At 37.1% G+C, this 20,999-nt stretch overlaps 1 protein-coding gene across 1 annotated transcript in view; it reads left to right on the forward strand.

The window, feature by feature from the left end:
- LOC132151829 (zinc finger CCCH domain-containing protein 3-like) overlaps positions 1-20,999 on the forward strand; it is an 83,044-nt gene that overhangs the window by 50,653 nt on the left and 11,392 nt on the right. The window contains exons 5-9 of the mRNA XM_059560235.1: positions 13,492-13,637; positions 14,936-15,008; positions 15,117-15,275; positions 15,388-15,457; positions 18,621-18,752. Of these exons, the coding sequence (XP_059416218.1) occupies positions 13,492-13,637; positions 14,936-15,008; positions 15,117-15,275; positions 15,388-15,457; positions 18,621-18,752 (580 nt within the window). The remainder of the gene's footprint in view (positions 1-13,491; positions 13,638-14,935; positions 15,009-15,116; positions 15,276-15,387; positions 15,458-18,620; positions 18,753-20,999) is intronic.

A 20,999-nucleotide genomic window follows, 5' to 3' on the forward strand; every position in this document is an offset into this window, starting at 1 on the left:
ATATTCACAGAAACGCGTCTCCATGTGGATGGGGAAAAAAGAAACATCTCGGAAACCCTGGCTGCATCCGAAAACTGAAAAATGCTGCCTTCGGAGGACGCATTCCAAGGTCGTGCGGTATCAAGGCACGTCCGAATTCAATGTTAGCTTCATTTCCTGTCTCCTGAGATGCCTTCATCTGGCCGGTTTTTGAAGGTAGCATAGATGTATCCTTCGCTGCCTTTGATGTCCCACAATCCTGTGCATTCCATTCTGTGAGAGTTAAGCCAAAAAATAAAGATGGCGTCTGAAAGTTGCGGTCGGTGGTCAGTTTGTGTGTAAGTGTATGTTTCTGATCAACGTTTTCCACTTTTTATGTCATTTCTAGCGAGAAATTAATATTGCAGTAATGAAATATCCCCTTACTTATAACCAAAGCTCTCTATATTTTGCTGTAGATCATTAAACCATTACACTGCCTCAGAAGCCTGTCCGAAATCCGTTTAATGAGGTGCCTTCGTGCAAAAACGCTGCCTGCAAAGTCATTGCCTGATACGGCAGCAAGGCGGCAAGTCACCTGCCTAAGTTTTCGGATGCAGCCCCTCAGTTTGTTGTTTCCCTCTCAAACGTGATTGGATTGTGCAGGTGCCACTGATTGGGACAGCCTATCAGCAATCCCCTTCAGCTTTCCGCCAAAGACTTCATGACATTTGATTGAATTGAAGTACAGTACACACACACACAGAGGTGTCAAGTAACGAAGTACAAATACTTCGTTACATTACTTAAGTAGAAATTTGGGGTATCTATACTTTACTTGAGTAATTATTTTTTAGCCGACTTTCTACTCCTTACATTTTCACGCAAGTATCTGTACTTTCTACTTCTTACATTTTAAAAATAGCTTCGTTACTGCTATTTCATTTCGGCTTGTTTTCATTCCGGCTTGTCATCATTCAAAAAAAAAAAAAAAAAAACTATCCAGACAAATCGCGCCATCCGGATGGAGTGAATTTGATTGTGGTTGGATGAGAAGTATAAACAGATACCATTCCGACACCCTATTGGTTTGTACGCGATCCATCGCACCTGCACATGACACAATTCACGTCACACTCCAGCCAGGACATAGCCAGTTTTGGGTTCGTTTATCAAAAAATATATTTCTTAAAAGTAAGGTTGGATATGGAACCGGTATGCACCTTACTGAATAAGAGGAAGCAGATTTCGGTGCCTTTTAAATGCCTGAGCGATCGATTGAAATGTTTGTCCTGGTTCTCCGAAATGTACACAAGAAGCACGGGCATCGCTAGGCTTTTTTTAGCGGGGCTGTAGCATTTAGCTCCATAAACTGTATACAAATTTGTGATCGCCTCAGAGTCAGTCCCCTTAAGTTTCATATGAAACCGGCGTCAGACCGGTCTCCTCTCCGTCTTTCAGCGCGCTCTTAAATCCGCAGACCGCGGCGGAGCAGTGCGAGCGGAAACAAACACAGAGGACACAAGGTATGTGTTTATCGAAAGATTGTTAGAATATCCGTATCTGTGCAGTTCTTTGTCATAAATACAGTTTACAAAAGGTCACGAGGGAGCAGTCGGTTTCTCATCTTCTGTAAAGTTTTCGCTGCGTTCACCGCTCATCACTAAACAGCTGTTTCCTCCAGCAAAAATCTAGCCCTTAACACATGTGAACGAACACTTAACACTTATTTAAACATACACCAGCTACTGTGCAAAAGTCTTGGGCACGTTAGTATTTTCACTAAAGAATGGTGTTCGGCCAGTTATTTATATACTTTGCTGTTTCAGTATAAAATATCTGTTTAAATTTCCAAACATTCATTTCGCCGTTGTCAGACTGCTTGTGCATTCAAAATCGCACTAGATTATTAATAAAATTAATGGCAAACTGATATTTCCTACTGACACACTACAGCAATATATAATATATAAATAACTGGCTTAAAACCCTTTTTTGGGGTGAAAATACTAATGTGCCTTAGACTTTTGCACAGTACTCTACTTTACAAACGACTGTTGCTACTTTATAAAGAATGAGCATACAGTCATTCACAGAATGGATTAAAGACAGTGACAGACAGCACTCATCTTAACTAAATATCAGAGTGAGTGACAGAGAAACAGTCGAAACATTGTGTGGTTTTTGTATTAAGTAATGACCCAGATTATGAAATACATTTATTAGCCTTAGATTAAACATAACTTGGGAAATAAGAGCATCCAAAGTGAAAGCTATGTATTTATTTTAAATATTTGTAATGTTCTTTAATGTTATCCATAGTTTTTTTGTGGGTCTTTTTTTTAAAGTATCGGTTCAGGCACCGTTTAGGCGCCGGTACCGTTTTAAAAGTATCGAAATGGCACTGGATTATTTCTCTCTGGCTCATTTACCAAATGGGTGCTTTCTCTTCGTCCTCCACAAATTAAGCTACTGTAGGTAGTTCGGTAGCAAGACGTTTTAATAAATTATCGTTTGCGATTGACGACGCGATTGACAATGTTGTGATAAGTAGGCTATACCAACTTTGTAACTCGTATCAGGATTATGAGTTTTTTCATTTTTAGTTTTTGATTAATCACTTGGATTAATCATTCACTTTGACAGCACTATAATCTTTCTTGTATATAGACAACCATACAAGGCTAATTGTTTTTTAGCCTCCACCAATGTTCTTGTCCATTGCCCTCGCAGATTCCTGCAGCTAAACTTGGATGTACACTTACATTCCATTAAAGGTTATTGATGACATGCCTCTGAAGTTTGACTTTTTGCACCATAACAATACTTATAGGCAACTATAGGGTGACCATATGAGCCATTTTCCCAGGACACGTCCTTACCAGGATTTTTATATTGGCTAAAATATCCAGATTTTGGCTGTTTGTGCTTTGCAGATCGATCATTGTATGGCATTCATAAGTGTCATAAAATGATTGGTGCGCAGCGACGCTTCAAGTTGAATGAACGAACAAACACCTAACATGTACGTGTATTTGCATTACTCTGATCGTTCTCTGTAGATCTCACCTTATCACACGCCACGACTGGTTGATTATGTAACATACCTGCATGTTATTGGTCAAACTACTTTGGATGTTTTAGGCAATATAGAAATTCTGGCAAGGGCGCGTCCTGGGAAAATGGCTAATATGGTCACCCTAGGCAACTAGTCATCATATCTCTAGTTCTTTAATGTATTTGCATTGTACTAAAGTACGTTCATTTTCAATGGGCATATATGCGGCTGAAACAGGTAGCCTAGTGCATCCCAAATTTTTCAACATGAACATTTTAATATAACATTATAGTCATTATGGCCTATGGCTTTTAGAATAATGTTTTTTTGAGGAGGTGGGGTAGTGCACAATAGGCCCCTGTGGCGCGGCCTAAGCTTTTGTTCTAAATGGCATTTTTTTCCCTTACATTACTTTTACTTTTATACCTTAAGTAGTTTTTTAAACCAGTACTTTTACACTTTTACTTGAGTAAAAAGCTTGAGTTGATACTTCAACTTCTACAAAAGTCTTTTTAAACCCTAGTATCTATACTTCTACTTAAGTAATGAATGTCAATACTTTTGACACCACTGCACACACACACACACACAGAGAGAGAGCAAGAGAGTTGTCACACATAGATTGTGTGTGTGAGAATGGTGTTATTCAGCTGAAAGTATTTTCTCCTGCCTTTGCCTGTATGTCGATGTGAGAGAAAGGAGCTTAATACTATCACTCAAATGAGCTGCATTTTATTTTTCCTCCTTTGTACGCTGACCTAAACACAGCTGATTAGCTGATTTTCTTTATGCATTATTGTTTTCTCTTCTATGCTGCATGTATGACACGGTCAGGTTCAGAGGTGTGTCAGAACATTGCTATATTGCCGCCTTGGCTGATTTAGGTTTATTGATTTGATTGATGAAAAAACAGAGACACTCACATGTACACACAATTGTTAACTGAATTTTCTTTTCTGATATTACACATTAATGTAAGCTGAGCATTTGCTTTGATGTTCTTGAGTATGCGGAGTGTTTAACACAGTCAGATTCAAATGTGGGTGCAAAGAATCCATTAAAACTCTAGCAGAGGTTTGTCAGAGCGTTACCATTGTGCTGTTGCCTTGCGGGCAATTGAGAAATGTTAAATAAAGCAATATGATGAAAAGATGAAAATGACTTGATTTTACTTTCAATTCCTTTTACATTCTCCAAGGTATTAACATTAACATTTTTCATAACTCCATGCAGGGCATTTCTGTACACAAATTTAAGCACTGTGGCAGTAGTAATGCAATATTTAGAAAATGTACTCTTGATACTCAAGTACTTTTAAAAACAAGTACTTCAGTACTTTTACTTAAGTAGACATCTGACTGTAGTACTTTTACTTGTACTTGAGTAAAATTTAGCAAGGGGTATCTGTACTTTTACTCAAGTAATGAAGCTGTGTACTTTGTCTGCCTGTGACGTTAAGACATTTTTTGCAATGATCACTTAAATGTGGTGATCAAACACTTATAATAATGTGACAGAGATATATAATGGAGGCAGGGCATTTAACAATTTAACTATAAACTTTACTATTCAAAATGAGTCTGACATCAGTGCACTGAACAGTAAAGGTGAAGTTTATTCAACTTTAATTGAATTATATTCCATTCAACATTATTCTGTTGAAGATTTCATTTTTAATTTAAGTTTTCATTTTATTTAACTTCGGAACATTTATTCACGGATTTGCACTACTTTCTTTACACAGAAAAAACTTACTAGAGAAGTGTGAAGAGTGACATAATATAGGGGAGCGCGGGGCAAAAAGTAATGCGGGGTTAGTTTTAACACACATTTATTTTACCATCGTAAAATTTAAATTCTGGTTTAATTAAAACAATTTATCTCAGTTTTTATTATTCATTTACGATGAGAAAATTTTTTGTTTGTCTTGTATATATTTTTTGATTCGGTCAAATAAGATTTTAAGCTGTTATGTGGTCAAATTACAACGTGCTCTTCAGATGTTACAATGTACTCCACCTATGGGGCATGTTGTCACATTTGACTTCCATTTTTTGAGAGTACAACATATTTGTACTACTTTAGATAAGTGTAAAATGACTGTGGATAAAAAAAAAATTCTGAACCATATTTGGATTTACACTAACTGAGAAATTCTTTGTTCCCCGCTCTCCCCTACTGCTGTAAATAAAATACAATATAAATTCATGTCTCGCGCACTTTAATGCCCTTTGAATGTATTGCGTACATTCCCTTTGAACTGGAATCATGGTGGAATTTCATGTGAAGTCTGTCGAATAAGACGTGCTTGAATGCTGCCTGAACAAGAAACCTCCTTACTGAAGGGAAAGTGTTGACTGGTGCCGGCGGATCTCCACCAAATTCACGGGATCCCTTCAACTCGAGGAGCCCTCTCGAATGCCTCCCTCCGTGCGTTGGTACCCCCCAGGATCACTAGATTGGGGAAGTCGTGGCCTAATGGTTAGAGAGTCGGACTCTCAATCAAAGGGTTGTGGGTTCGAGTCTCGGGCCGGCAGGAATTGTGGGTGGGGAGAGTGCATGTACAGTGCTCTCTCCACCCTCAATACCACGACTTAGGTGCCCTTGAGCAAGGCACTGAACCCCCAACTGCTCCCCGGGCGCCGCAGCATAAATGGCAGCCCACTGCTCCGGGTGTGTGTTCACAGTGTGTGTGTGTGTTCACTGCTGTGTGTGTGCACTTCGGATGGGTTAAATGCAGAGCACGAATTCTGAGTATGGGTCACCATACTTGGCTGAATGTCACGTCACTTTTACTTCATCAGTCTACGCCGGACCGTGAATTTAACCACCCGTAACTCAGGGGTGGTCTCATTCGAAATAGGGCCTTTTAGACATACACTCGATATGCGGTCAAGAGGGTTTACTCGAGCTGAAGGGATCCTCTGAAAAATCCTCTGAGCCATTATGGAGATATGGGCGTTCAAAGTTTAAGTGGTTTTACATAGACTTAAGCTTTAAAGCATTTCATCAAGGTCGCCAGGAGCAAACAATGGAGTGCACTCTGCTGGACAAACCAAGTAATTGCACCATTTCAATAATTTTGTCTGAATTATATCTTCTGTAAAAAAAAAAAAAAAAAAAGTAATATAGGTGGCAAATTCGCAGATATTATCGGCGACAGGCTCATATCGGCTGATAATATCAGCAAAGCGATATATCGGTCGGCCTCTAATGATAACATACATACATCCAGCTGTATTTACTCAGTGCAATTTATAACAGTGAAAGTTATAATACCAACATGTCAGGAAAAGAAAAACTAACCCTTGTGTTAGTATTTTGTTGAACCACCTTTTGCCTTAATTACAGCCTTTTGTCTGTTGGGACATGTCTCTGTCTCTACTAACTTTTCACATCTAGACTTTGCAATATTTGCCCACTCTTCTTTGCAGAACTGTTCGAGTCTTCAAGTCATTCCACAGTTTTTCAATGGAGTTTAAGTCTGGGCTCTGACTAGGCCATGCAAAGACATTCCCCTTTTTCTCCTTTAACCACTGTGTGGTCAGTTTTGCTGTGTGCTTTGGTTCATTGTCATCTTGAAAGGTAAAGCTTCTTCTCATTGACAGCTTTCTGGCAGAGGGCAGCAGATTTTCCTCAAGGATTTAACAGTATTTTGCCCCATCCGTTATCCTTCTATCCTGACTCCAGTGCTCCAGTCCCTCCTGCTGAGAAACACCCCTATAACAGGATATTACCACCTCCATGCTTTACTGGAGGAATGCTGTTATTTGGATGGTGAACTGTATTGGATTTCTGCCAGACATATAATTTGGTGTTTTGGCCAAATAATTCAATTCAAGTCTCATCTGCCTCAGAATCTTCAAGGTGCATTTTGGCAAAGCTCAGTCGTGACTGCATGCGGCCTTTCTTGAGGAGTGGCTTTTTTCTTGCAAGCCACATTTGTGGAGACATTGTGATATCATTGTCATATGCACACAATGACCACTCTTTAATAATTTCCTGGGCTGCTTCAGAGTTTCTGTAGGTCTCTTGGTAGCCTCTCTGACCAGTTTCCTCCTGGCTCTTTCATCGAGATTGGAGGGACGTTTGATTGGAGGGTCTGTGTTGTATCAAATGCCTTCAACTTCTTAATTATAGTTTTCGCTGTGCTTCTAGCCATTATCAAAGGTTTTGAAATTGTATGTATCCATCTCCTGACTTTATCCCAGAGATCTTTTGACAGTGCCTTGCCACCTATAGTTGATTGTTTGCTTCAATTGCACTACCAAGGACTGACATGCTCCAGGAAAGCTTTTTTCATGCTGAGCTAATCAAAATGACCACCGCTGGTCACGGTTGAAAGTTGAATTTTCTATACTGTGTATATATACATTTTATATAATTATTCACTACTTCCTGTGATGGCAAAGCTGAATTTTCATGCAGCCATTAATCCAGTCTTCAGTGTTAGTTCTTTGTAATATGCTAATTTGGTAGTCAAGAAACATTTATTGTTTATTCATTATTACTCTGTGTTGAAATTGATTGTGCTGATTAATATTTTTATGAAAACCGTGATACACTTTTTTTTCAGGATTATTTAATGAATAGAAAGTTCAAAAGAACCACATTTGTTTAAAATAAAAAATAAGGTGTTTTTTCGGTGTAAAAGTCTTTATTGTCATTTTTTTTCAATTTAATGCAGATTTTTTTTATTGAATTAATAATTACTTTAAAAAAAAAATCTTACTGACCACAGACCTTTGACCACAGAGACAACAACATCTGTAGTACCACTATGCTAAGTCTCAGCTAGTGTAGTACAAAAGCGAGAGCAGAAGGTTTTTGTTTGTTAATTTGTTGTTTTCAGACAGTGCTGTGCGCAAAGTGTGCATTACTTGCAGATGGCACTCAAGATCCAAACAGTCAGAGAGATTTGCCTCACATTAACTGTACATTTAATGTATTTTAAGATGCAATCAAATATGTTACTAAGCAAAAGCATTTATTGTCATAGGCCAATCTGAAACATGCCACATGTCTGGACAAATAAGCAAAAATACCCGCCGTTGCAAAAAATAGCAGCATTTGGCTGGTGGCAAGTGTTAATTTCCCACTCTCATGACACCTGTCTAATTGACCATGTCATCTGTCTCTCAGTCCTCTCCCCTTTCATTTTTTTTTCATTTTTTCACAATTATCTGTCCTTGAGCAGTTGATTTTTTTCAAACATTTTAGATGTCTTCTGTCTATTAAGTATCCTTCATTATCTACTTTGCTAGAAGCAAAAACTCATTTACACAAGGAAAATTGGTTAAGTGAAACCAGCTAGCTCATTTCAAGGGTAACTCTTTTTGTCTATTCTTCAGGATGAGCTTACTAATGCTTTCTCTGCAGCCAAATAGACAAGACAAGCATTATTGTGAATGCCCGTGCGGCCTGTGAATTCCTCCCCGTCACCAAAACAAAAGTCACATCGTTAATCACCCTGCCGGAGTGCTGATTCGCTCTCTCCTTCATCTGTGCTCACCCTGCGGTCGAAACACAACAAGACACATACAGGCATGCACATGGTCTTATGTGAGAATAGTTTGTATGATCGAAAGTGACTGGTGACTGTTGCTAACTTTTCGGAGAAGATTTTTTTATATACAATTAAGAGGTTTTAACTCATACTAATTGTTTGGCCAGGATATGGATTCTTCCCCAATCACATGCACCAGTACTGATGTGTTTTTTTTTCTTGACACAGGTGTAAGTCCCCCGCACTCATCCTTGCTGATGGTTGCTTACTGTGCCCCCTAAATATGCCACATACTAGCAAAAAAGAGATTTGTGTCTAGTGGGAGTGATAAAAATCATGATGCCTCAGAGATGTTTGCTGTAAAAGAGTTTATTTTGACAGAATTAATTAAAGGGACAAAAACACAGATTCGCTCCGGCCCCTCGAGGTATGGGTCATCATCAGCATATTCAGCTTTGCATTTCATGCATCCTTAATGTAAGCACAATATAAAAAATATATATATAATAAAATAAGATTTTTTTTTTTTTCAGAATCTTAAATCAGTGCACTTTGATGCATTCTGATTTTTAGGTTCTCAGCTATTGTATTAAAAATCGTCATATAGAAATTGTTCCCTTTATTTCAGACATGAAATTTTTCAAGGCAAATACAGATTTGTTAAGCAAATGGCTTTGTTACAATTTTTTATGGCAATTTGTACATATATGGAGCACACAGCAGTTAAAGGAAAAAAAGGTGAATGTCCTTGCATGGCCTAGTCAGAGCCCAGACTTAAACTCCATTGAAAAACTGTGAAATGACTTGAAGACTCAAGCAGTTCTGCAAAGAAGAGTGGGTAAATATTGCAAAGTCTAGATGTTAAAAAAGTTAGTAGAGCCCGAGACATATCCCAACAGACTAAAGGCTGTAATTAAAGCAAAAGGTGGTTCAACAAAATCCTCAGTTTCCAACAAAAAGTCATACAATAATTATATACTTTATGTATGGTGTCATGCATGCTGGGAATTCACCAACCTTTAACATTTCAGCAACATTGTTGAATTTGTTAAAAGTTACGTTTTATGTTCAGACAGCCGTGTTTGAAAATTTGGGTAAAATCTGTTGGTTTAAGTTGGTCTCTTTATATATGTATATATATAAATCCACGTAATTCACATTTCTTAGTACTTGCAACCCATAAAATGTTAAAACGTTTTTTTTTTTTTTTTTTTTTTTGTTACAGTGCACCTGACATGATAAAATTAAAGTAAAAACTTCTCTCATATCCCCCAGCAGACCCTTGGAAAGAGCACAAAGAACTTTTAATATCATAGCCTCAGGGTCAGAGCCCCTAAATGCTAAATCACATCCTACTCTAACAGTGCAATTACAACCCATCGTGTGTCCCATAAAAATAATTCCCCACTGCCATTCAAGTGATACATGGGACGATGTGATATGTCCCTCCAGACCCCATGTATTAGCATTGCTGCTTCCCTCTGCCTCTGATATTAGATCAGCTCTTTCGCCTTCCAGCCTGAGTTACTGTGGCAACAGGAAACACAAACATAACTGATACCAGAACAGCAACTAAAAGCATGTATATTGTGGTGACCTGTGATTTAAAGAGTGCTGGTTGGCTGAAGATAAGGTATCACCGTTTAAGGGTCAAGGACGACTGGCTGAGAGCTCCAAGGATGATGGAGCTCTCCTCTTTGCTTCCTTTCTTACTTTTATTTCCATCTTTTCCAGAGTTAAAAAGGAGATTTAAGAGGTCACAAGGCATCTTGTGTTTACAGCGTTCCCCTCACTTCCTCTTAGACAAAACCCAGTGGAGGAACATTTGCATGCTATTACATGTTCTCTTCTTCGGAGTTTAGGCTTCATATATTTTATCCATTTGTCACATGGGTTAACTGCCTCACATGTTCCATGTCCATGTCATGGCTACATTAGGCTCCATTATGGTTCTTTGGTGCCCTGCCTGAGCTCCAATGAGGGCAGCAACTGTTCTCCCATTACGCCTCATTATTGCTCCCACAGCTGCTGTCACTGAGCCGTTGTGGACCTTTGTGGGTTATGATATATGTATGACATATGCTCTTACAGCTAAAAGGACGTAGATGCATTACAGGTTGTTCGACACTTTGGTCTTCTATGTGAATTTGTTAAAGTCACAATAAAACTGAAAAATCAACAGATCTTTTATTTTGTGACATACATCCAAGTGTAATGGATAATTATTAGTTTACCCCCAAAAATTATAAGTCTGTCAACAAGTATGATAAACCTAAGCTTAGCTGTATTACTGTACAAAGTTTTGGTGGAATGGGTTGTCAGTTTAGTGACTAAACATATAATTAAATCAGTGTTATTAAATTATATCAGTGTTACATTAAATTAGTCATTAAACATATCTTCATCTGTGTTTTAAAGATGCACGAATGTCTTATGGGTTTTAGAGAAACACAAGGATGTATAATTGATGACAGAATTTTTATATCTAGATGAATTATCCCTTTAAAATATGAAAGCTGTGGAAGCTCATTGAAAAAAGGTTTGCTATTATTATTCTCATTTCTAAAATGGACAATAAAATCCCATAGACGTATATACATTGAAGGATGTTCCCAAGCCATATTGCTGCATTACAAGATAACACAAACCTCTCTTCTGTGGAAGTGCAAAACAGAAGTGAAAGTAGAAGTTGTTGTAACCAAAAATTAAAGATTCATTTATTTATTTGTTTGTTTGTATATGCATGGACATTTAGGAATTTGTTTTAAAAAATGAATTAGCAGTATTAGAAGATTATTTATATCTTATTTCTATAAAGAGTACTATTACATGGCAGTTCATGGGGTCTTTTGGTTATCAATGTGGGTTTGTCTAGAAGCTAGTGATACTTTCTGTGTGTGTAGGAGTGCTCAGGCTCAATGTTGATGCTGTGCTATATGTGTGGGCTGGGGTTGGACATATTGGCCCGAGGCAATAGATTGTGTAGTTGAAGCTCTTGTATTGGGTGTAGATTGATGTTGGAGGTGATTTGCTCTTGGGCTCTCGAAACGTTTTGCACTAAAGTTCATGTCTCCTAATACAGAGTAGTTACTCTCATACACTCCTTCACACACAACTTCCCCCACAATCAGTCTTAAATATATCATTTGAAAGGTGGGATAGACTATATGGTATTGGGTCTATAATACTAGTATGATAATAAGCATGTAGCATTGATGGAAGTGTTCTCAATGTGTAGCAGTGAATATGTCTTATTTAATTATTACACAAGAAAACACACTTTCAGTTATTTTTAGAAGTAATTATCATTAATAGGTTTGAAGCATTTAAATGTATTTCTGTTCATTTTGCACATATATTTCCTAATAAATAAGACTGAGAGATGTGTCCTTTACACATGTGCGTGTGTGTGTGTGTGTGTGTGTGTGTGTGTGTGTGTGTGTGCGCTTAAGAGGGAGAGGAAGCATCAAGGAGTATGTTTGGGGGGCAGTCTCTCTGCTCTGGCCTCATGCCCTGGCAATTATCTCAATGATTTCCTCCTCTTTTCAATTCTCTCCATTTCCACACGCCTGTCCCCTCCATTAAAGGAGCAATTTACCAGAGTGCTGTGACACAGTAGCCAGGAGAGAGAGAGAGAGAGAGAGAGAGTGTTTGGGAAGGTGAGGATGAGATTAGAAAGGGGTGTTGAAGAAGGGACAATAAGAAGGAAAAAATAATAACTGCCTTGCTGCCCTCATTCAGAAATGTGATGTGACATGATAGATTTAAACAAAGATTCTTAAAGAAGGCAGATCTTAAGAAGTCACATTTTCCTTGATGTTTTGGAGTAAAGTTTATTTGAAAAGTTATAGTTACTTTATACACTGGCTTTCAAAAGCTTTTTTTTTTTTTTTTTTTAATCCAGCAAGTATGCATTAAATTGATCAAAAGTGACAGAAGATATTTTTTTTACATATTGATATTTATACTTGGTGGTGGAGGGAGTAAATGGCTGTTCAATGCCATTACAGGAATAAATTATATTGTATATTATATTGTATATTATATTTAAACAGAATACAGATATTAAAAACTTTAATAATATTTCACACAATAAGCTTTTAAATGGTAGTGTAAGTAATAATTATTATATATATATATATATATATATATATATATATATATATATAATATATATATATATATATATATATATATATATATAATATATATATATATATATATATAATATATATATATATATATATATATATATATATATATATATATATAATATATATATATATATATATATATATATATATATATATATATATATATATATATATATATATATATATATATATATATATATATATATTTCTTCCATGTTTTAATTTTAATAGCAAATCCCCTTTATTTACCAAAAAATAAAATGTTTAAATTTCATTAATTAACAAATTAAATTTGGGTGAAACTTGTTTACTGTTTTTCATAATTATATTACTTATGAATGGCATTGGTTTTATTTTTAGTGATAAAATTGTTTTATTTTATTCTATAAATTTTTTTTTTTAATTAGCATATTTTTGTGTTTTGCTTTGGTACCGAGAACCGTGGATTTCACTGGTATCCGTACCGAATACTGACATTTTGGTACCGTGACAACACTAGAATCAACACATGGTCACAGTCTAGTAGTGGGCTTTGTTTTCAAGTGCGCAACTCAGAACTCTCGCCATTCGCTGTTCTTCTGCTGGCGGTTATCAAACAGCATTGCAAGGATTGGGGGTGAATTGCCTGTATTTATTATAAGGCCTCATGCACCGAACCAAGATGTCCGTACCGTGACAGTTCGGTATGAATACATGTATCATTCCACCCATAATATATATATATAATTATAATTAATTGATTTAAAATGTGGATTATAATTATTGTTTAAATGTTACTGTAATTTGTCTGTCTATTTGGAATTTTTTTTATTCAGAATCCTTCTGCAGAATCGACTAAGGACAGCTTCAGAAAGGCAGTGGAGCGGACGAAGTATGAGATGGATAGGCAGAGCGCTATACAGAGTCTCGGCAAATAAGCTCTCTCGCACTCAAACCACCTGCAAAACTAACAGTAGACCAGGTAACCATTTTGCAGAGATCGTTACCTGTTTGAATATACATTGCCTGACTAGTTTGCTAATATTTTAAACACAAAAATGACATTTGAAATGTGTGTTGCCCACTTTTTTTGCATACATGAACATGTGCCCCAGAGTTATTACAATTGTGGTTTTGTAGGCTTTCAAGAGTCAGTATATATCGTTTCCAGATTATCAACCCATCCAGCAAGAGAGTGGAAGGGGGCTAGAAGTCGCCTTCTGAAATAATAAAGCTGTCATCTGTCACTGGCTACAGGTTGAGAGAGAGACACAGAGAGAACGAGAGAGATGGTGAAGGGCCTAGATTAAACCCTAACGCCCTAATCAGAAAAGGAATTAAAGATCAGCTCCTGCTCTGTGACAGGAGTTCCACACAAACACACATTTCATCTATTTATGATCTCCCCAACAAACTGTAGTCTCACCACACACAAGTCTGGTACAGTTAATACCACATGGACATTTTCACATGGATTTCACAATTGCATCCCACATAGCCAGCGAGCCATTTCTCACATGCACTCGGATCCTAAATTCCTTGTGCTCTGCCCTAATTGCTGTATCACTCAGTGCTGCATAAAGTACAGTGTTTATATCTACTTTTTTCTCAGATTGTCATTTGGCTATGGTTGACAGACCCTGATGTAGAAATAAACAGCATATGGTAGCTTGTCTTAGTTGTACTTGCTGGCCTCCGTCACTACCAATGAATGTGTTGACCTTTAATTACATGCTATTAGTCTGGCTTGTTATAAATAAATATGCTTGTGCACTAGCTTGGATGAGGCAAGACGAACAAACAAGCACTGACCAACAGCTCACTTCAAGCTATAATATCTACATTACATTCACAAAGACATGAATGACAATGCATTGCTTTATATTGGCTTTATATTGTCAATCCAAACCAAACACAAAACCAAAGAATTTCTTTCTTCCATGAAAAACAAAAAGTGATGTTTTGCAGAATGTTAATTCTGCTCTTTTCATTCATACATTGAAAGCATTAAGTGACCAGGGGATGACAAGTACCAAAAAAATGCCAGAAAAACACTAAAAAAGTAATACAAAACCATCATGAAAATAGCCCATCAGACTTGGAAAAATATGAGTTTTGTGTGGCAAACAGACTACAGAGTATACATTGTTATGCACTGTTAAACCTACTTTTGTGTTTTACAGAACAAAGTCATACACCTCCATAAAATGGTGTGTGATCCTTGATCTGTTGATGTGTAATGAGTCATCTTCTATAATTATTATTTTTTCTATACTACAGGAGAGTGGTACAATCCATATGTTTCTTCGACTGGTAATCAGGGAAGAACACCAGCCACACGTAACATAGCCAGGTTAGTATCGTAATAGGTGGTTAATTTCAAGGCATAACAATAGAAAACATAGGACTGCCAATTTGTTTACTGTTTTTTTTTTTTTTTTTTTTTTTTTATGTATATCAGTCGTGCTGTACAGAAGAGTTTAGCTATAATACGGCAGGCCCGACAGAAGAAACAGAAAGCCAAGCAGTACTGCATGTACTATAACCGATTCGGCAAGTGTAACCATGGCGACACTTGCCCCTACATCCATGACCCTGACAAAGTGGCCGTCTGCACCAGGTACTGAGTATCTGTGCACACTCTCTCATTATACAATATGTCTAACTCTTTGATAGCCAGCTTCAAATTAAACTTTAAACTTTTAAACAAATGAAACTTAATTTGTTGCCAGGTTTCTCCGAGGCACATGCAAGCAGACAGATGGGACTTGTCCTTTCTCGCATACAGTAGCCAAAGAGAAGGTACGTTTTTAGGATAAATTTTAAAGGATCTTCTATCAAAAGCATAAAAAAATTGATTTAAGCATTCTAACGAGCTGTTTGTACAAAATGCGTACAAAAAATTTAACACTATAATGTACAATGCTAAACAAAAAGTCAAAGTTAACAATCTAGTGCATGTTTAGATAATCAAAATGCTGCTTCAGAGTTTTGTTCAGATGGTGTCAGTTTTTATAATTGTTTTCTTCATATTTAAACCAGATTTATCTGAGATAAGCAGATCTTAAACTAAGTGACCCAATTTCAGTCATAACTCAAACATAAAATGTGCAGCTACTGTATTTTATCTTTGTAGGGCAGTATTGACAGTTGGATTTATGCATAAATCCATAAGATTCTTAACATAAGTCATGACTGGCCAAATGTGGTAGTATCAGGTTACTGTCAGGGCTTGCTGGCCTGTGGGGTGATAATTAAAGATACTATGTCAGGTTCTTAGCTTTCTCTCTCAGGTTATGATGGTGTGTTACAGTCTCAATATCTGTGAGGCAATCTGACTAGATTCCTGCGTTAAATACTTTTAGGTCTTTGCTTAGGCATTGCCGTCATGGAGACAGGTGGAGATGGGATCAGTATTGAAGCAACATGTGACCCATTATATACTAGTCTAGATTCTCCTGAAGTGAACATTACGATCTCATTTCTTACCTACCCATCTCAGACAGGCACACACATGGGCATGGTCATATTTTTCATGGTCAAGATTCTTTGGTCTCAGAGTTTGCTTCCTCACCTTGTTAACCCACTCCTCTGAAAAGAGTCAAGCTCCTAGAGAGGGGTGCCGTGGGAGGAGCTAAAGAGTCTTGAATGTGCAAAGCTTTTGTGTAACGCTCATCTGTAAGATGTGACATTGACACAAATAAAACAGGAACAAAAACTTAATCGACTTAAACTTTATGTAATTTGTTTATAAAACATTCATCACCGAAATGCTGAGAACAAGCAAACACACTTGTACAACTCGATGCACTATGCTGCCACCCCGGAGAAACAAACTGCATCCATTGTTCTCTTAACGCAGGGTTCTTTGGGAAGCTGAACAAGGTTATCTTTCCCTCACAATTAAAAACACACTTCTTTGGTGACATTGTTGTATTCGTGGTCTAAAAACAAAATGACAAAACCTTCTTGAGCAAGTCCTGTGCAGCGCTGCCGATGACTTCCATAAACGAATGAAGCACGCTGATTGTTGTGCTCTCGCTCTGGTTGATGTGTGCGCTCTCTCCTGGGAGAAGTGCCCATACAAGAAATTCGGCCCTTTATGGTGTCAAACTGGGGCTTTTTTTTTCTTTTTTTTTGACCATGTTTAGCATGAGATATCAGAAATATTCACTATTTAACTGTAAATAAGTCAGGATGCATGAAATAGCATTATACCTTCCCTTTAATGAATTGGTCAAACTGATTCACAAAGTATTCTAAATGATTCAGCTGCAGATCAAGACTAGCAGATCAAGTATCCAGTAATTACAGTTGACTGGAAATGTCCAGGAAAAGTAATGAACATTTATTGGTTAAAAAATAAATACATTTGTGAGTTTTGTTTTGTTTTGTTTTGTTTTAAACTTCGTAAACTGTAAAGCTCATTATATAGAAAAATGGAAAAACTAACTGGTGTGACATTTCAAACAATATGAGGATAAAACAAGTTTGTTTTAGGAGTTCAAATCAGCTTGCCAGAGTGAACTAAGTTACTTCCGACACCTTCAAACTACTTTTGCCACCTTTGCTATTGCTATTGTTCGGCCACCTTTGACACAGAAAACTTAATTTCCTCTATTAAGGTCAGACATCAACGAGTAAAAGCATCAACACACTGGAGAGCTGCTTCGCAGTAGAAATTGAAGTTAAAATTCTAATTGAAAATGACACTTACTCTGTTTTTCATGTGTTATATTTTAAAGCTGATTGCTTTTAAGGAATCTATTGTATAAAGTGTAAAACTTTTTTTAGCAAAGAATGAAAAATAAATTGACTGAGTATATTGGGGCCTTAAAGTCCGGGGAAACACCAAGCCCCTCTGAGAGCATTCATTTACTGTAAAACACACATACTTTCTCTCTGCTCCACTCTCTCCCTCTCTTCATGTTCTAACACTTATTCAGACTTTTGCTTTTATTCTGTCCAAGGCCCTACTCATCCAATACCACCACCAAACACCCCCACCCCCCACATACAAACACATCGAATCACTGCACCTGTGAAAGTCGTCACCCTTTACCCCTCTAGTCCACCAAGAGACCAGCTGTCTGCTTGTTTTAAAGGAGCAGAGCCACCTCATCGCAGTGCATCCCCACCTGCTAGTCCCAACCCCAAAAGCCCCCTTCTCCTATTCCTCCAGAAGCAATGGGGCTCAATTTAACCCCGCACCCTGTGTCATCCATTTTGATGCCATGAAGCATGGCTTGAGATCACACCTGCAATTGAAAACGATCCAGCTCCCCTTCCAAATAACTGAGGAACAAGACCCCCAACCCAACCCCCAAACCCCTTTACCCGAGTGGTTACTAGCATCCATTCCCCTCCCCTGCACATAAACACGTTATGCAGGTGGTACGACACCCCACTTGGGTCAGTATTTCTGTTGCAGTTAATTAAGCAGAAATGATATGACCCCCACGGAAATTAGATTCCAATTAAGAGGGCAGCGGCTCCCCTCTCACTCATTGTGTGTGCGAATCTCACATTCTATCTTAAACCCAGAGAGCACTGAGTCACGTTCAGATTATTCATACATGCAGATTGTATTCACAGGGAGTAGGTGCAAATCTGTGCCATTGACATGCACATAATTACTGATTAGACAATGTGTGATAAATGCGTGTTTTGACAGGGACTTCAATAGATAGATACGTGCATGATAAAATACAGGTGCAATATCTGTAACTCACTTACTTTTTCCAACACTTAATTTATATTGACACACATCTGTTAGAAAGTGAATTTAAAGGCTAAGCTGTATTGTTACTGCTTTTATCCTTTCATAAGTTCTTTGGTTTTTCAAACTAACCATATTCATTAACACTCATTCTGTTCAGTGCTGGAGATTGGCTTAATGTTTGTGGTTACTCGAGGTTTAAAGTTTGGTTTCTAGCTCTTAAAGTCGTTGTTTCTTTCTTTGTAGATGCCTGTGTGCTCGTACTTTCTGAAGGGGATCTGTAATAACAGTAGCTGTCCTTATAGTCACGTCTATGTGTCTCGCAAAGCCGATGTGTGCAAAGACTTTGTCCGAGGCTACTGCCCACAGGGAGATAAGGTAAGACAGTTCGATTTTTTCTATGCAAACACGTTGATTGAAAATTCAATTAGAGACAGTTTGACTACTTTTTGAATCTTGAACATGAAACTGTTTCTTCTATGTTATAACATTTGCCACATGTCATGGAATAAATATATGAAAATATAATGTAAATATAATATAATAATATAATTTAATATAATAACAATTTTCTAAGACACTTTTTGTTGGTAAAAGTCATATGCGAGTAGGCGTCAACTACCATGAATATTATTGCGATTTACACCTGAGAAGACAAAGGCCCGCATAATGAGCTGCATAATGAGCCTTTCAGTCAGCTGTGTAACTGAGAGGGAGGAGTTACACGAAAGAATGTGAGGACAAAATAAATGTATATAATTTTATGTTTGTAGTTTATTTAGAATATATTTAATTATCCCACAACATAATTTAATATCCACTTGCGAGTGCAGTTAAACAGTTTATTAGGAACAATAAAAGCTGACTTTCAAACTGAATTTTTTGCATCAATACTCCAGTCACAAAATCCTTCAGAAATCATTTTAACAATCTGATTTTCTACAAAAAAAAAAAAACATTTATTATTATTATTATAATTATTATTAATGTTGAAAAGAGCTGAGAATATTTTTTCAGGTTTTTATGGGGGGGTGGTAAATTGACAAACAGCATTGTTTGTTACATTTGTTAGTTACATTTATTTGTAACATTTATATTATTTACATCAAGCTTTTGAATGGTATAGTAGTGTATATTGTTGTTGAAACTTCATAATGTTTCACTTGATTATACATTTAGTCAGGACTTATAGTTTGGAAAAAGTCTAATTAATAAAATGTTTACATGTTACATTAAAACTAGTAAAAGTATATAAATAAATAAAAAGAGACTTACTCATGTTTATGATCTCTGCTGAATAAAGTGCTTCATTCTTTTTTTTTCTAAATAAAACCAAATCTCAAATCCTCAACCACATCACATCTTTTTGGGGTGAATTGTGTCTTATTCCTTTCATCGCAAAGCAAACAGTAAAATAAAAAACTTGAAGAACAGTCTCGCTGCGTTGTCTTCTGTTTTGGGGCGTATTCAAGCTGCGTGCTTCAGTTTGAAACATTAGAATCTGAATAGCGCGGGGGCGTGGTCACATTAGAAGATAATGAAGGGAGACGTGAAAAACGGACATCGCGTTGTTTTCATATGGATTACTTTATCACAGAATATTTGTTTTTGGCAGCACTTGTTTAGTTTAAAAGTAGACATGTCAAGCTTTCTATAGATATCTCTCTCATGTCTCTTCGTTTAGTATTCCCTGAGTTACAGTTCATTTTAATGACACGTGTCTAAATGAAGATCAGCACAGACAAAGGCTGCAGACAGCACACCTTGTTTATTTTCTTTATTTTATAAATGCACAAAGTTTTGTTGTTATTATGTCTGTGTGCAAAAAAAGTTGACCCTTTACAGATTCGATTGATGTATTGCTCTTATCTGTACGATCAAAACTGAAAGTGTAATTTAAGTTCTTTTCGGGGGTTATCAGGAGAAAATGAATCATAACGCGTATACGCGTTAATCGACTCTAAAGGGTTAAGTAATTCAACTCAAATTGTGAAACTTGTGTATTAAATCCAGTGCACACAGACTGAAGTAGTCTAAGTCTTTGTTCTTTTAATTGTGATGATTTTGGCTCACATTTAACAAAAACCCACTAATTTACTATCTCAACAAATGATTACATGCCAATCAGCTAATCAACTCAAAACACCTGCAAAGGTTTCCTGAGCCTTCAAAATGGTCTCTGACAATCATTGACACCCTTCACAATGAGTGAAAGTCACAAAAATGTATTGCCAATAAGCTGGCTGTTCACAGATTGCTGTATCCAGGCATGTTGAGTGGAACAAAAAAGTGTGGAAGAAAAAGATGCGCAACCAACTGAGAGAACCCCAGCCTTATGAGGATTGTCAAGCAAACTGGATTCAAGAATTTCAGTGAACTTCACAAGTAATGGACTGAGGCTGGGGTCAAGGCATCAAGAGCCACCACACAGAGACGTGTCAAGGAATTTGTCTACAGTTGTAGTATTCCTCTTGTTAAGCCACTCATGTACCACAGACAACGTCAGAGGCGTCTTACCTGGGCTAAGGAGAAGAAGAACTGGACTGTTGCCATTGGTCCAAAGTCCTTTTTTCAGATGAGAGCAAGTTTTGTATTTCATTTGGAAACCAAGGTCCTAGAGTCTGG

Source organism: Carassius carassius, chromosome 10, assembly GCF_963082965.1.
Source record: "Carassius carassius chromosome 10, fCarCar2.1, whole genome shotgun sequence".
Taxonomy (NCBI): Eukaryota; Metazoa; Chordata; class Actinopteri; order Cypriniformes; family Cyprinidae; genus Carassius; species Carassius carassius.